Raw genomic sequence first — 17,737 nt, 5'->3', positions numbered from 1 at the left:
CTGTAGCGTTGCAGACCATGTACTCAGTCTTCGCCACATTTAGTCTCTTCTGTTCTACCATGGTCGTGTAATGTGAAGAAAAAAGACCCGAGAGTTGTGTAACCTGCATGCAATCATATTATTTACGTGCAAGTGTGATGAAAAAATCAATACTAACCGATGCACAGCAACCAAGTAATGTATCTTCCCGATGGGCGGGTGCTCGTTCAGCTGATTCATGTTGGAAGGTGATGAGCTAAACTTGACCTTGCCTAGGCGAGGACTCGCCGGCTTTAAGTTGAGAGACTTCACGCTCAGGGTCGGTGAACTCTTGCCGTTGGTTTCCGCTCTGAAAATAGTCGAACCAAAACAAATTAATTCATCAAACAATAAACTTCAAACCAGATAAACGGGTGAATCCCGCTGATTTCTTTGACCTTAAGGACTCACGTCTTACCACAAACCATTTAAATAAAAAGGGCAGTCAGAGGTTTGTATTGTGGTTGGTGGCTCATTGGATATTTTGTTTGTGAATACTACTTATTATATTTATTAATGAATTTGTCATTTACCATATTATTATGCTTTAATTTGCGTTTATTAGTTATTAAGAATCCATATTGACCGTTCTTGTATTATTGTACACCTGGCCTTGTTAGTTTAATTCTATCAAGCTTCATTAATTATCTTGATTACTATATATACACTATTGTGTACTATAATTTACTATATTACATAATTATTATTCTCCTTATTCCGTAAACTGACGATCACTTTTCAAAGTATTATAAAATGACACGTAATAAACCAAACTTTGCCATTATCGTAAAAACTTTTAGCACAAGAATCTTTAACGTAATTATTATAAGCATCAAGCATTTTAAAACAAATAACGTTTTGATAATATTTTATTTGTATATCCACAAAATTTAAGCAATACAATGTGTTGATTTGTATTCTCGCCATATGTACACAAGTCATTCTATATCCGAAACTGAACCCAAATCACTAAAAAATTAATGGAAAAAAAATTCGTCTTATTTTTTATTTAATTGCGGTAAACATCCTTGGTCCAAAGGTCATTGACTTGCACGGCACTTGCTACAGGTACTGGCAACCATTTGAACAATGGCCTATGCGCAGAAAAGATTGATTTTTAGATATATTTGGTGGTGGGGTGCGGGTGGCGACGGCGGGGGAGTATCGTATCGAGCGCGCGATTGGTAGATCAGTCGACCTTGCCTCCCGTATTACGTCTACGTTCCGCTGACATCCCACATACGTTCTAATATAGTTTCTCACGAAATGCCACGTGGTTTGGTATGCAAACAAGAGTTAGTGCAAAAAAAAAACCGCTACCAGGTACACCAGACCCTGCATTACCATCAAGTGCAGTTCGAGACTACACTTATGGCATGACAAGCAAGAAAAAACTTTTTTCAGTCAACTTTTCTAATTAATGTAAATAATTAGTAAATTATTATCAATTCCTTAAATATGACGAGAATGCAGATCAACAAAATGTATAAAAAATATGCATTTTTTAGACCTTACTTACAGACCTTATTTACACGATCCTTAAAATATTGTTTATAATGACAACACGTTGGTTTTCTGATCTCTAATTCCATCACCGAGTATAATAATATAAATATAGTTTCTTCTACGCGAAACCGTAAGAGTTTGTCACCTTTTGAGTTCCGACAAGTCCTTGGGCAGCGTGTTGCTCCGATAGTCGCCAGCGAAGGCGCCGTGTGGTTGGAAGCTGGGTGGGCTCTGCGACATAAGAATTTCGGATCGCGACCGCTGCAATCACCAACCGCATTCGTTATTAACTCGCTACTTGTACTCGCTTTTATCTTTGCCTGGTTCATACATTTACGGGGGATATTCTACGAGGTGCTGATAGCTATTGCGGCTAAAGTTAGGGATGTCGTGTAGGCAGAGGCTACGAGCCCTAACTTGGTCCATTTCTGACATGCCTCTCTTTTCAGGGTGATTTATCAAGGAAACTAACAGACAGGGAATAATAGTTTTCTAAACAAACTGCTTGTACATTAAGAATGATGGTCTATTGTAACATTTTCAAAGGTATTTTATCCATTACTGCTTATTACAAGGAAGTCATAAAAAAACTTAAAAAATAAATGAAAGTCATCATGGTACATCTAAAACTTATCTACATAATCTAGTAACAATAAAAACCAAGAAAAAGTAAAAATGGAAACAAATAGAAAAAAGATGTATGAACCAGATATAGTGACGTACACAAAAACATAGACGTGACCGTAGCTTGAGTGTAACCTACATTTAGCTTACAAGTTGTAGCTATAGAACAAGGATTTTATATGTGTCTAAGTTTGGAAGTAATGGCCTGGCTACACGGTCGAGTTTTAACGCGTTAAACTAGCGCAAGTCATTTCAAAACAAGTACAAGAAATGTATTTTGTGTTAGTGCTTAAATATGTAATTTTAACAGGAAATTGTAAATCAATTGTCTTGTATTTTGACAATATTTTGTATTCATTCATTTTTACGTACATGCGTAGGCTTCAAAACCGGAACGCAGTAATGCTTACACATTAATACTTTCCTGAAAGAACGCTTTCACAAGGAGCTCTTCCGCTACCACTGTATTTTAGTCACTTCATAACATAGAATATTCTAAATATATATATAAAACTCTGAATCGCATTATTTAAAATGCTGTTCCATCAAAACTATTAATTAAAAGGGGGTAATATACAAACGTGTGCATGACTTGAACAAGTTTGCTGGCGATACAGTTCGGTCGTGTAGTCGGTCTCTAATAGTGTAGCATAGTGTCTTTTAGGTAACTGCAGATCTCTAAAACTGGACGCATCAAATGCAGTACTTTTATAAATTTCGTATTGAGTTAAGATGTATAGAATTTCAATCGTATTAAGAAAACTCCGACCAGAGACAATGAAGCAGGAAACAGAACAAATGTTTATACAGTGTTTTTTTTTATAATATCAAGTGACGGGACGATCAAGTCCTGTGCCTGATGGTTAGCTACACGCCTGTCCATAACAGTCGCAGTGCCACTTAGAGCTTTAAATCGCAAAGATCTAAGGGGCCGGCCACTGCACCCGCCACCCTGAGCCATAAGTTGACAAGTCCCATGTGCTTGTAATTTCACCAGCACCCTTACCATTCAAAACCGGAGCACAGTAACGGGGACATTTCTGCTTGGCGGCAGAAAAACAAAGTATTTGTATTTTTTTAAATAGACAATGACAATGTGACGTCAATTGTAACACGTGTAATTAGGATAGGCAAACTGTTAGGCAAACACAGTGCAAACTGTGTGTGCAGGTTTATTTAACCTTGGCATTTTATTATGTAATTTCTTGGTAGGTGTAAGAGAATCGTATTGCGTCCGAGATGAGCAAGTGCCTCGGTTTTAACCTGACGCTTTCTTCATGCCAGGTTTATATCGACTAAATACCCATGAATGCCTAAAATCGAGGGCCAAAAACTATTTACTACTAAATATTTGTTATAATTATTAATACAAAGATCGAACACTAGGTAGGTAGGTAGCTGTAAAGGTAGTAACTGGGTGATAAATCTGTCATAGATTTCTCATAGATGGCGCTACGACTAAAAAGTCGTTGAAAGACCAAGTACAAAGACACGACGCAAGCACATAGAAAAATTCGTGAGGTCCGTTGGTTCGTTCCGTGGCTAAGTTGGTATAGCGTCTGGCACGGTATGCAAGAAGACGTCGGTTCGAATCCGACCGGATCGAAGGAATTTTGAGTGTTTTTTCTGAGTGTTCGATCTTTGTATTAATAATTATAATTACTAAATATTTGTTGAAAATAGAATTTCGTTCAAATTTAATGATATTATTACAAAATGTTTATTACTGTCTGATCTAGACGATTCGATTATTTTGCCTTTCTATTGAGCCGGTTCGCTTGAAGATCGCATTGAAATAAATCGTTACGTCGTATGCACTTGAACCGACTTTTGTAAAAATCTATGCATCCTTAGTTGTGAGAATCTATAGGATTGCAAGGTAAGTATTGTGTGGAGTTGCCACCTTTTCATCTAAAAAAGTTTTTTACATCGAAATTGGTAACCTATCACAAAGTCGAAAAAGTTTTGTCCGAAATAACGTGTTGTTCGAATTTTCATTACACCGAAAACCGAATTATAACGAAACGGTTGTTCTTATGTTGAATGTTTATCGCAAAGACACGATTAGGTTCGGTTATGTTAAGTTAGGTTTAAAAGAAAAACATTTTCCTCTCAAAAATACTTTCGAGGTAATGAAATTTCGACCTAACGCTATTTCTGGCCAATGTCATTTCGCGCTACTGATAGGTAACCATCGAAATTAGTAATTAGTATATTGCGTATTCGCCGTTTCTGCTCAAAATTTTGGACAGAAATGGATTGAAATCGCACAAAAACCAGTGCCCATCTTTGTACTGCATGCGTTACTGACAGATCTGAAGTCACCACTAGAAAACACGACGCTAGTGTTGCACCAGTTGCAACCTTTCCTAGACACATTCGATAAATCCTTGTCTATATTTTAATGCGACACACAATGAATGACGGTGGTTTGTGAGGGTAATGCGAACTACGTTTGGTTTTACTTGAAATTATATTTTTCGTAAAATTGGGACTTCAATAGTACGGTATCCGGCGCCCGACAGTGTAGCTTTTAATACACTACATCTAATAACAAGTTAATACTATTGAATTTTTCCCTTTTGTTACCAATCCGTCATCAGGAATGCCAGTTTGGTAACTTTTACAATTTTACAAAAAATATGAATATCTACGAAAATTGTAAAGTTTTGATATTCTGATAGAAAATTTAAATTTTCCTATAAAAGAATTGATTTACCTTTCTTGCTGTTATCAAATTGTATGTGAATGATGGGCTCTGTTGGAATTTGGAATAAAACTTTTTAAATATAAAACACAAGTTAATTTGCACATTTACAATTTTACAGTTATTTACACTATTATTTACAATGAATGTAATTGTTTTAGTAAAAGTTACGTCTTTGTTAATATTTCAGGTGCACCTTCACCAATATGATTATGTATAGTTAAAACTGTTGTTAAATCGCTTTTTTTAGTTTTGTTTTTAATTCCAGTTGGAGTGCCAAATAAGTGTCATTGGACGAACACAATTTCAGGTTTGTTTACACAAGGTATGTAATTAGATAATTTGGAATGTTCGTGTTTACAGAAATGGAACAAACGGGGTTACCGTTTACTTTAGCACTCTTTAGGCGTTAAGAATATTTCTGTGCCTAGAGCGAAACAGTCGCACACTAGCCGCGCTCGGTCGGTGTAGGTGTTCGAGAGCCGGGCGGCGCGCAAAAAGGGCGTCGGAACATGAATGTTTGAAAGGAGTGTTTCTGTCGAGGTGTTCGTATCGTGTGTGCGAGCGGCGAGTGTGGTGCTGACCTTGAAGCAGAAGAGTGCGGGCATGCAGAGCGAGGAGGTCTGAGTCCGCCCCACACTCACCTCGGCCCACCCGCCGGCGCCGGAGCCGCTCCACTCTGCGACAACCCACACTTGAGGCCACACTATCGTTACTCATATCTCCGTCCCTTTCCTCCATTAACGAAACGACAGCGGGTTGAGTGGACCGCGTTGCGAGCGAGCAGCATGCAAACGAACTTTCACATATCTGAACGAGGTCTAAAATCTCATATTTCAACTGATTGGTCAAATCTAGTTCTGTAAAGTTCCATGGGCTCGAAATTTTCGTCAAAAACTAGCCCGAATTTACAATGAGACATTTTCTACAAAGGAAAAACCATGAGTCTAGGGAAGAGTAATTAACTTGTTACATTCTTTTTTTTATGATACCAACACGGAACGAACAAGTCGTGCGCCTGATGGCAAGTGACACACCTGTCATGACAGTTGCAGTGTCACTTAGAGCTTTAAAACACAAAGGCAGGGGCACTGCCATTGTGCCCGTCGTCCTGAGACCTTTATCCTCCAAAACCAGAACACTGTAAATGACATTACGGCTTGGCGGCAGAAATACTATATTATATGAATGAGAATCAAACCACGGAATTGTTTTCAAACTAGTGCTTTCTCGTTTACACAAACGTGCTAGTGTCTCGGTCTATGGGGACTACGACAATTTTATTAAGTGCCTCGCAGACCAAGAAGACCATTGTGTTAATAAGAAACTTAGCTTTTTAAGAAGTATTGCGACGGTGTTGCTGCTCGCGCGCAAATCGGTCAAGAATTTACCTCATATAGTCCTTCATAACATTAATGCACTTTGAGGAAAATTTCAATGGAAACGGATTCACAACATTAATTGATTATCATCATGTTGACGGTAGATATTTAAAATGTAGTAAGAGACATTGTTCTGTACGACAAAATGTCTCCTTATCTCAAAATGTCTCTTACGACATTTTAAAATTCGTTACATCAACAAAATTGTTATATCGACAGTGGAAATTTCAAATTTGAAACATCTTGTCGTAAGGCAAAATGTTCCATACGTCATTAAATTATCATACCAATTATCAATTATGACAACATAAAACATGAAATTGAAGAAGGGCGAGCCGAACCTTGGTCGTCGTGGTCCACGTCGTCGAGGTCGGAGGCGTCGGAGTCGGCGCCCTCCAGCGGCGTCTCGTAGGCGTACAGCTCCGCGGCCGACGTCGCCGAGATCTTGGCGCCGTCCTCGAACACGCGCAGGAACGTGGCGCCCGACAGCTCCACCAGCAGCATGCTGCGGACGGGTCTGTTATGCACGGTCTCTCGGGTCGTCGATCGGACTCTTTCGTAAACAATTTTTGTCAAAAATTTTTTCATTCGGTCCGATTTGACTTGAACCAGCGTTTGCTGCCATACCTAGGCTACTGCTCTGTAGAGCTACTAACTATGCCGTATGAAATGAGTCGAAAGACAAAACATTAGCGTAGATTATGTGGATTTTTACGCGTTGTTCTGTGGCAAGAAATATACTTACGTTTCAGGTGAGAGGCCACATAATTCTGAAAGTCTTTTCTTCAAGTCCGCGTACGTGCCCTCCGAATTGACTCGCACGCCGTACTTCACCGGCACCGAACCGTCCAGGAGCATCACTGGAAAAGAAACAGCCGAGCTTTGTATATAGGAGCGTCATTTGGTGAAACGGACTTTAGTCGTATTTTGTTTGTGTCGTGTGTATACTCAGTTTAGTTTAAACTAAAGGTGTGGCTGTGTAAGTGAATGTACGCCACGAGACAAACAATTAATAAGTCTCTGTGTGTACTGTTTAACGTTACGACGTGCATAGGCAAGGTGGAATAACACAGAAGCAACTTTAATGTTGTATGCATCGTGCATGTTCTACGAGTGTAAATTAGCCACGTGCAAACATTAGCCTGATTCACGTTTGTACTGTGGTCTGTCGCTGGCATGTATCGGGTCGGCACGGGCTACCGAAGCCTGCGACTCGTGGGGTCAGCGGTCGGATCCAAGCGCAGGTGCGTCGGGGCGTCTCTCACGGCGTCCCGCCCCAGTGCACAAAGCGGGAGGTCCGCGTCGGTGGCACTCACCGCGGACCTCGCAGCGCACGTAGGACTCGACGGGCAGCGGCAGGCTCAGCATGTTGAAGGCGTCGAAGCGCACGGACTCCTTGCCGCAGGCCTCGCAGCGCACCTTGGACTTGAGCTGGCCGTAGAACAGGTCGGTGACCACGGAGTCGTTGCGCGCCGCGTGCTGCGCCCAGGCCTCGGCCGCCACGTCGCGGTCGGGCCGGCCGGCCGAGTCGGGGGCGGCGGCGGCGGCGGGCGGCGGCCGCGCGCGGTTCAGGTCCTCGTGCAGCGAGTCCAGCAGCCAGGCCAGCAGCTCCTGCGCGTCGTGCTGCTGGCCGGCGCCCAGGTGGCGCGCGTGGCGCGACACGCACCAGCGCACGCGCAGCGGCGCCACGGAGCGCGCGCGGCACGACCACACCTCCTTGCACAGCTCGCCGTAGCGCAGCGCCAGCGCGCCCGCCGTGCCCAGCGGGTTGCCGCGGTTCACCTCGTACAGGTGCATGCCGGCGTTGAAGTAGCGCGTCAGCGGGCCCGTGTTCCACACCTGCGGGCGACAGGTCAGGGCCGCGTCGCGCAGTGGACGAGAACGACGTTGGACGAAACTTCGCGACAAGTGACAACGTCGAATGTGAAAGACTCGAGGAAAAGCATTTTGTCAACACGGAAACGGTTCCGCGACCCGCCATTGGTACACGTGACAGAAATAACGTTCTGTATTTATTTGTAAATACCAACCTCCTCATGTACGTCATTATTGTAACTTCTAATGTGCAATAAAAAATACTTCACAAAAAAGGTAAAAACGTGGCACCGACCGACTGCAGCGCGGCGTTCATGAAGCAGGTGTTGCCGAGGTTGTGCAGCCCCGTGGCGCCGGGCACGTTGGGCGCCACCAGCGTCTCGCGCCGCGACAGCGCCCGGCCGCCGCTGGTCAGGCTGCGGACACGCCAATTCGGATACACGCTCTTTCGCTGTGACCTTGGTCCCCCTCAAATTGTGCTTTTCGAGTTACACATAAAAACACTCAATTACCGGTATTCCGGTTTCAAAGGTGGTGATGAAATCATTAGCACATGGGACTTGTCAACTTATGCCTAATGGTAACGGACACAACAGTTATATTCCTCAGACCTTTGCGGTTTTATCTCTGAGTGGCACTGCAATTGTTATGGCAAGACAGGAGCTTAGCATCAGGTGCATGACTTCTTCGTTCTGTCACTTGATATTACAAAAGAAAATCCTCAATTGCCAACAGCAGTCATTGTTATACTGTTTCTTCACCACACACAAAATATTATTTGCACCGATGAACAATATCTCTTCACACGGCTTATCCTTTCTATTAAAATAAGGTAATAAAATCATCAACATTTTTTCATCAGATCGTTTTTTTAAACTATAGGTATTTCGTAAAACACCGACTGACAAGTCTTTTTTTACCAATTTAGTCCCACATGAAGATTATCGAGTTTAGAATTAAGAATTGGTACTGCCTCAGCTCCAAAATTTGTCCCGCACTTCATTCCGATTCAATTTGCTGGTGTCGCGCGGCAAGGACACTGGCTTTATTTTAGAATTATTTTTTTTCAGTTTCAGTCGATATAAATAAAGTCATTGGTATAAATAACTACTTCACAAAGTACCTATTGAATTCGAGTAACTTTGTTTCTTTTGTATCATGAAAATTTTTAGATATTGTGTTTTCACACCAGATACTAATTGCTATATATTTTTTACAAAAGTGATCGATTCAACACTTTGACTGTTAAGCGGAATCATCAAATATATATAAATAGAAATAGAGACGAAATATTATTTAATTTGTTTGAAAACTGTTTTGCCAAATCATTACTGTGACAACTGCGCTGTGATTGGCCAGCCCGAATTAGAAACAATTTACGGGTGTCGTCAATTGTTTCACTTCAAATCGGCCAGCTTAACTTGAGCATTGCTATAACGGTCGAAAATAGAAAAATTACATAATTTAATATATTAGACGTTTTGCCGATTCTCCCACACCGCCGAATGGAACAGCCCCCGTAGTTGGAGACATTATCTTTGTCACAATAAATAGAGAACACGTTTGGAATGTACGGAGACGGACACGCAGGCCGGCGGTTGGCGCTGTACTACTTCAGCTGTCTAGTCTGCGATCTGAGCGCAGAGCCGACATACAAGGCCCGTCGGCAGGCTGCGGGGCGAGGGAGGGAGAGGCGCACCTGAGCGCGCCGATCTCCTCCGGCCAGGTGAGGTCGGCGTTGCGCAGCTCCAGCAGCAGGCGCGAGCGCTCGTCCAGGCGCAGCTCGTGCAGCGTGGGCCGCTCGTCGTCCAGCAGCTCGCCGCCCGCGCCCGCGCCCCCCGCGCCCGCGCCGCCCACGGCCCACAGGCGCACGTCCTCGCGCGCCAGCGCCAGCGCCTGGCACAGGAAGTCCGCCACCTGCCGGGTTCGTCGCGCCGTTAGGTGCCTCGCCCTCGTACGAATGTAACAAGCTACTTTACTTTGCGTACCGGGGTCGGAAAAATCATGATTTTTCGGATTTTACCATTTTATCATACAGTTTAACTATATTGTTACGCAAAACGTAGTCATGTAAAGGGTTTATTAATCACGTAGTAGATAAAAATTACCAATGTGATGCCACTAGACTGGTCACTGAAAAACATATTTAGTGAAGAGGAACAGTCGAAGATTTTTCCGATGTTAAACAATTGTTCGGAGCGATCGTTTCTGCAGCTGCTGTGGAAAGAGTGTTTTATACTTTTGAGAATGCCATTGATTTCTCAGATCGTAGCCTTTAAAATGTAATTGTCTGATTTTATGTTGATTTCTGTGAAAGAAAATAAAATTTAACACATTTGATTAAACCCAATGATTTTTATGTTTAAATCCAATGATTTTTTCAATGATGATTTAAACCACGATTTAAATTATGATTTAATCGTGCCAACCTCGTTACATACCAATAATAACGTAGCCTGTCATAGCCGTAATCGCCGAAACTATTTGTTGGCGATCAGCAGTGACGCGACCTCCTTTATAATTATAATTTTTTTAACATTCCTTTTATAAAATATCTTAAATCGTATTAATTTTCGCCAGTCTTTGTTTCCAACATTTTGGCATCTGCATACTTCTTCTACGCTGTCCGGTTCACTTCATTTTCTATATTGTATTTTTACCGACTTCAAATTAAACTCGTTTCACTTCCCAACATGTTTCCATTATGGCGCACATCTTAATATACAGTCCAATACTATTTTTTTACGTTATGCATGTACAAACTAATATTTAATTTTCTATTGTATAATAGTCAAAACTACTTTTTTTTTCTAATCATATTTACAACCAGAACTAAAACAATAATGTGACAACCCTACGCTCCGTGCGAAGGAGTTCCACCGCGTACCTTATTATGCTACGCTACAGACTTTACATACACGCTAATTTACGCTTGCTACTTTTGTATTAGCCCTTTAGACCTCCAAGTTAATCTTTGGATTTACTCTATAAATATGTACCGTTATTTTAGTAATGTCAATTCTTTCTATGACCAAGTTACCGAGTCACAACAACAACGCTTTTTATTGCAGCCGCGTTACGACGACGCTTGTGAGAAGAGCCTAAAGATGATTTTAAAATGACCAAATTGTTATAAAGTGTGGACACAATGGTCACCTGTTTAACGGTGGCAAGTCTCGAGAAAGCAGCGGTATATGCCAGCTGTCTCTCGGGAGGTTGCGGCGCCAACGGCACACTGCTGTACATGGACACGCCTGCGCCGCCCACAGAAGCCACGGCGCTCATCCCTTGGAACAAACGTACAATGAGTTTTACCATTTTCAAACTCACATAATGCAAAATATCAAAAAAGAATTATAAGTTACTCTGTGGACTGGCGACGTGTCGTAGTATTTTCAAATGTAGCGGATAAAGCTCCAGTTCTACGTCAGAGTTCGGTGGCCTTACGACCTGGAACAAAAAAAACGTAATAATAAAGTCAAGCGCAATTCAGGCCGCCAGATCGATTTGCTTTAGCTACTTTCGACAGTTTTATGACGTGTGGTATTTCGCATTAGTGTTATGCCGCCGACATTAAGAGCACACAACGTATTTTAACATTTTAACGCGCCGACAACGCCGCAAACGCGCGCCGTGGAGTCTCGTGAAAGGATTCAAACGCGTGCAAACATTGCGTTGCAACCAAAAAGCTCATAATACTCCACTGGAGTTTACATTTACAATTACAAGTAGTTGCTTCATTTCAAAAACCATCTAAAATTAACAAACGAAACTAAAATTAAAACTATCTCTTATCAAAATGCGCGACTGTGCGTCTGCGGCGCAGATGACGGGCGTTTACGGCGTGACTGATTTGTGAATGTGTGCAAAATTTACTCGCTGCGATTGCGTCGTTTGAATCGCGTTTACGCGCGTCATCGGCGCGACGATAAAATATTAGACCTGTAAATATGTGCTATTAGAGTCTCGAGATAGAAGTCTAAAGACATGCAGCAGTCCAAATTGTTAATTCTAATATCGTAGTACATCTATGAAAATGTAATTTATCTTTAAATGCGTAGTGTAAAACTCCAATAACGTTGAAAACACATAATCATTGAATATTGAAATTATTACGCAATTTAAATAAATAAATAAATAACGCACACACTCAACATAGCCCCGCACTAGGGAAACCTTGTGTCGCGGGTGCCATGGACACACACATAGACAACCACAAATTACACCCAAACTCACGAGAGAAATAAATGTAAGCCATACAAACATTTCTCCCGACCCGGGAATCGAACCTGGCACCTCTGCGTGGCAGTCCGGCATGGTAACCGTTCGGCCACGGAGGCAATTTTATTGTTACACATCAGTTTATAATAAAAAAAAACCGCCATCTTGCGGTACGAAGAGCGGGAGGCGACGAGGCGATGGCGTCCGGCCAGTGCCGACAGCCTTCGCATGCGTTGTTATTACGTAAATTGGTTATTACGGTGTTGTAGTAGTAAGTTTTTCATGAAAAATAGTGACAGACTATAGAATATCTTCACAAATGTAAACTCATACGCGTCTATAACAAAAATCCTACTAATATGCAACATTTACTGTTTGGAGTGTAAAACTATAATGAAACAAAAATTTTATACCAAAAGTTAGGGTACTTGATGATAAAAATCCTCGGTAGTGACCCACTTAACTCTTTCACGTTTTTTTCTATCTACGATATTTGTAATACATATCGTAATTGATAATATAACACTTACAACGTAAATTAAATCCTAAGCAACTAACAATAAGACGAACCTGTCTGGGCAGGGGGTCTGGTCCTCCGTACCACAGGGCCAGCGCCCTCCAGAGCGCGTCGGGGACCAGCTCGAAGTCCCTATGCTGTGCCAGGGTGATGTCCCGGCGCAGGTGGCCGCCTTCGCCCGTCAGCGTCGGCACCTGGGCGACACAGCAAACAAGCTTCTCAAACTACGCACACGAATAATTCCCTCCCACTGCTCATATTCAGCTAGAAAGAAAAAGGGCCTGCCCCAAGGTCATCCATTTATTTCGGTCTTTAATATCTTCAGTTCCAGCGTTCCCAGAAGCCAAGTCATCCTTTTTAGTATATGTGACGACGTTGACATGCTTCAAACAAATACCTAATGTGTGATCCTAGCTTAGCTGTATTTCGTTCCGATGCTCCTCATCCACCGCAATGGTTACCTGCAGCAGGTTCTGCGCCAGCAGTCTCTTGTTATCCACGGGCCCTGGATGCAGCAGCCGTCCGCCGGCGACCGCGCTTGACACGCCACTGCTGGACCCCGCGGATCCCACGGAACCCGTTTCTGCTCGCCATAGCAGGGACCCCATTGATTCTGTAGTACACAGTCATCGTAGCGTTTAAAGTGACCACAAAATTTTGAAAGTATACTTTACAATCTGATCGGTCAACACAATAAAGTTAATTTTATCTTAAACAAGACGGTTGATTATTAAAAAATATTTGCCAGTATTGATATGCAGGATAAAAATCGATGTACCAGGACAGCATAGCTATAAAGAGCTTACCGGTGGAATTGCTAGTGAAGCTCTCATCACAGACAATAGCTTCATCGATGAGGCGGTTATTTGGCCTGCAGCAAGACGCGGCGCCGCTGCTGCAATAGGCGTTCCACGAGGCCCACCACTCCGCGCCTACGAGGTACCAGAACTGTCCTACTGCGTAGCCGCGTTGCACCTCGCGTCGGAGCCAACCCAGCACTGGGGAGAAAAGAAAAATGTAAAAATATTATAATACTACGGTATACATAATGAATGACAGACATATTTTTAAACACAAATTTATACTAAAAATTGTCTTCCTGTTATGTACCATATAACGTCTCATATAATGATCCTTTTTTTTAGTACCTTATACTAAAAGAAAGAAGTTACAATTTTGAAGCCTTTGTATCTGTCTGTCTGTGAGATAAGGCACGAAAGTTTTCTTAAAAGTATCATTGAAGGAGTGGGTCGAACGAAAAAGAAGCAAAGGAACACCGAGACGAAGTTATTTAGACCAGATAGTCTAAAGAAAAAGAGAACAGTTCTAAATTTATGTACAGTCTGTTATCTTTATATGGACAGTCAAGACATTCTTCACAATTTGGAATTTGGATCGCTCTTTTTGCAAGCCGGATAGAGTTGAATTTAAGTAAAAATAAATTAAATTTCCTTAGAGAGCGTAGAGCGAAAGATTATTAGTCGTATATCAGATACCGATAAACTTAATGAAATAATAATAATATTAGGAGACTTAACATACCTATGCTTAGTCACTGACATAATACAATTAAATCAATTTTCATATCAAACGTCAGAAATAAATCTCTAAAGGTTGCACATAAACTCACGTACGTTACGGAATAATTATTAATTAGCGTTAAGAGCAAACTTTGGGCTGATGCACTTAACAACTGACAGTAGTTAGCGTCTCAATATTTTTACGCGTGATGTGATAACAAAATGCCAACATTCTGAAATTTGATTTTTGAGCACTACCTTGTATGGACGGGTCCCAGTGTGCGGCATGCACGGACCCCTTTCTGTAGAAAACTGGCTCAAATCAACGCACTCTTGTCTGATAAACTTTAATGTGATATGTGTGGAGATGGATGGAAGACCATGTTAAAGAACTGTATAATGTTTTGCGAGAAGAATTAATGCGAGTCCACTTGTTCATAATTATTGTCTTCTATACATTGACTTACAATTATATGGACGTCGGGTCCGCGCTAAAAAGTGTCCGCACTTGTAAGGCGCTAAAATCGTATACAGAGCGCGACAGTCTTCATTTGTTCTACTGACAGCGCGATACTGCGATGACATTAAAATTTAAATTTCGAATAGGTTGACTTGGGACATTTTTTTCGTGGTTTTTGTATTAGACCCGTCGTCCATTTATTTGTAAGTCAATGCTTCTATATGTCAATTGTTTATTATTATTACTGTTAACCCTGTGTCATATTATCTTTTTTATGCGTAAAGTGCCTATGTAAAACCATCTCACTATGTATGTATATACTGAACGAAAAAACTGCATTGAGATAAAAAACAAGTGTAATGTAAATATTATGACACACAGTTCATTCATGATGTAGTAATTTATAATTGCAACGTCTCTCAATGAAATGGTAATATTTACAAGATAATGTCGTATCGGGCGAAGCTCGTAGGGGCGGGAGACCTGGGATAACATCGTGGTGGTTTTATTTACATACAAATCGAGGTTTAAACAAGAATAAAGCAAATTAGTATGAACAGACTTTACGTTTAATACCGGCTTGTAAAAGAAAACAAGAACGTAACGAATTATTTACTTCATATTATCAGTGTCACATTATTACAATTTAAAATACAATGTCTAGCGATAATATGATTGTCACTAACATAAACAATAATAAACAAAGTAGAAAGAATTTCCTCTACACCGATGATTCTCAAAGTGATCTATATCGCCGCGCAGTTTACCACTCAGAACTACAAAGGCTATGTCAGCGAAAAAAATAGGACATGCACGGACGCCAATGAGCGTCCACGGGAGTGGATCCCATTTAGGCAGGTCGTTATACACATAGTATCTATGTACATAATACTTTTTTATGATAAACGTATAAATTACCTTTGTTTACACATTTCACAACAAATAAGATATTCAGTTTGATAAATGTATAAAAATAGCATGTGGTTGTTTGTATAGTTTCTCACAATACAGTTAAACTTATCGAAGTGAATAGCACTATGTCAGCTGTCAAAAACACATTAGAAATTTGTAAAATAATCTATATTAGAAAAGTAGGGGGTTTATGCAAAACAGAAAAAATTGGCGCTTGGTCTACGAGGCAAAAAGGTTTGGGAACCTCTGCTCTACACTGTAAAATTCATTATCCGATAAAAAGAGTTTTAGTCGGGTGCAAAATATATCGTAATTTGTAACATTCTTCCGATTTGCGGGTCAGTAGTATCAGGGAGTCATAGTTTCTAGTTGCGAATTCGGTACAGTGGATGACGGAATTTAGATTTCCCGCTCGGCCTTCGCCAGTACATCACTCGTCATTCAGTTCCGTCTGACGTCATTGAGAATGCCAATGGTTGTCGTGTTTGCTGCACTCACAACAAGTTCTATGCCGCTATGCCCTGACCTCATACTATATTATTAAATTTATATTTGTGACCTCATTAGCTGATATGTTAGACGTTTTTTTGGTTTTGTTTTAATTAATTAAGTGTATTGTTAATGCTCTTTCGTGTCTATGTCTTTAGTAGATGGTCACTGAATTTTGTGTTCAATCGGCAGGTGTATCAGAAATGTGTTCATGATTAGCCCTAAGTTACTAGTATATTGTAATACATATTCCATTGTTATATGGAAAGCTATAAAGTTACAGTTTTCTCCATATAACAAATGAAATTAGGGTTATGTTTTTTTTTTCCAAAAAAAATTACTTTGAATCGCTCTCCTGTAATATTTTCCAAACGCATGTTAAACGTTTTACATTTCCAGAGTCGATATTATGTTGTTGGTGTTCTTGTTCACAATAAATAATTACATGTGTCTTTTGTTGATAAAAGTGAATAGGTATTTCAAAGTCATATAGTAATTTTCCACCACAGGGAATTGTGGTTAGACTATCAGAACATGTTTAGAAAAAATCGTAAACATGCAAAATGCTCAACCATTTATTTTTTCTATCCGACCGTGTTCGATCATAGCGACCGTTTCGACTCGTAGTTGGGTTGCCGCTGATGCTCTCGAAGATGACTAATGTCGCCAATCGTTGCGACGAGTCCTCGTACACGTTGAGGGCACGTGAATACACCGCCATGGTAATTATGGTTAATGGCGGAGGGTGGACGGACCTTTATCTAGTCACGTTTAGCATCGAGTTCAGTTTTACGCTGCTCTTCAAACTCGTGGACTTGTCTCTTCACAATACCCCGCCATTCATGGCGCAGTCCTGCTAAATCTTCCCATTAAGACGGCTCAATGTTGCATCTTCTCATTGGTCGCTTCTGAACAACTTTACATCTGAGAAGAATGCCATAGATATTGCCTCATAATGGAGCAGACGCAGTGGAAAAAAGGAAAACTAAATTTTAATAATAAAAAGAATGTAAGTCAATCATGACTGTAAAGATACCGACATAACCAAAACAAGATAGATTTATTTATGTTATTTTATTGGAATGCATATGTAGAATGTGTTAATTATGAAAACATCTTCTATTCAAATCATGCCTTTACAATCTGCGTATCAATTTTAATACTATACCATACTACACACGCCGGCACATTTAGCGGCACAAAAACAAAGTGTGGATATAAATAGTAACGTTTATATTTAAATAAATAAGAATTAGACATAAATTTATCAATTAAATTAACCCGCTCAGTACAGTTTCCTCAACTATCATTGAAAATAAAAACGAATATGCATTTTTTTTTAAATATTTTGTGACAAAATACTATAACAGTTGATCATTGATTATATGAAACGTTAATAAACAAATAAACTTTTACAAGTAGTGTTAACGAAATTGATAGGACGCAAAATTAAACTAGAACCACTCGACAAACCTGTATTAGTAGAAAAATACCTACCTAAAGCTCAAAATTAAAAAGTAAAATAACAGGACAGTCTTTAGAAAACATTAGGGATAAGAAATGAAA

General features: G+C 40.6%; 1 protein-coding gene across 1 annotated transcript in view; it reads right to left on the bottom strand.

Moving 5' to 3' along the window:
- Nucleotides 1-17,737, bottom strand: part of LOC113226238 (ubiquitin carboxyl-terminal hydrolase 32-like) — a 57,134-nt gene that overhangs the window by 9,593 nt on the left and 29,804 nt on the right. The window contains 12 exon segments of the mRNA XM_026458799.1: nucleotides 127-328; nucleotides 1,670-1,785; nucleotides 5,440-5,534; nucleotides 6,579-6,742; nucleotides 6,983-7,097; nucleotides 7,554-8,076; nucleotides 8,348-8,472; nucleotides 9,738-9,969; nucleotides 11,209-11,502; nucleotides 12,844-12,984; nucleotides 13,252-13,403; nucleotides 13,597-13,788. Of these exon segments, the coding sequence (XP_026314584.1) occupies nucleotides 127-328; nucleotides 1,670-1,785; nucleotides 5,440-5,534; nucleotides 6,579-6,742; nucleotides 6,983-7,097; nucleotides 7,554-8,076; nucleotides 8,348-8,472; nucleotides 9,738-9,969; nucleotides 11,209-11,502; nucleotides 12,844-12,984; nucleotides 13,252-13,403; nucleotides 13,597-13,788 (2,351 nt within the window).

The sequence above is a fragment of the Hyposmocoma kahamanoa genome, unplaced genomic scaffold, assembly GCF_003589595.1.
Source record: "Hyposmocoma kahamanoa isolate Upper Pololo Valley unplaced genomic scaffold, ASM358959v1 185, whole genome shotgun sequence".
NCBI lineage: Eukaryota > Metazoa > Arthropoda > Insecta > Lepidoptera > Cosmopterigidae > Hyposmocoma > Hyposmocoma kahamanoa.
This window is presented reverse-complemented; position numbering and strand designations above follow the sequence as displayed.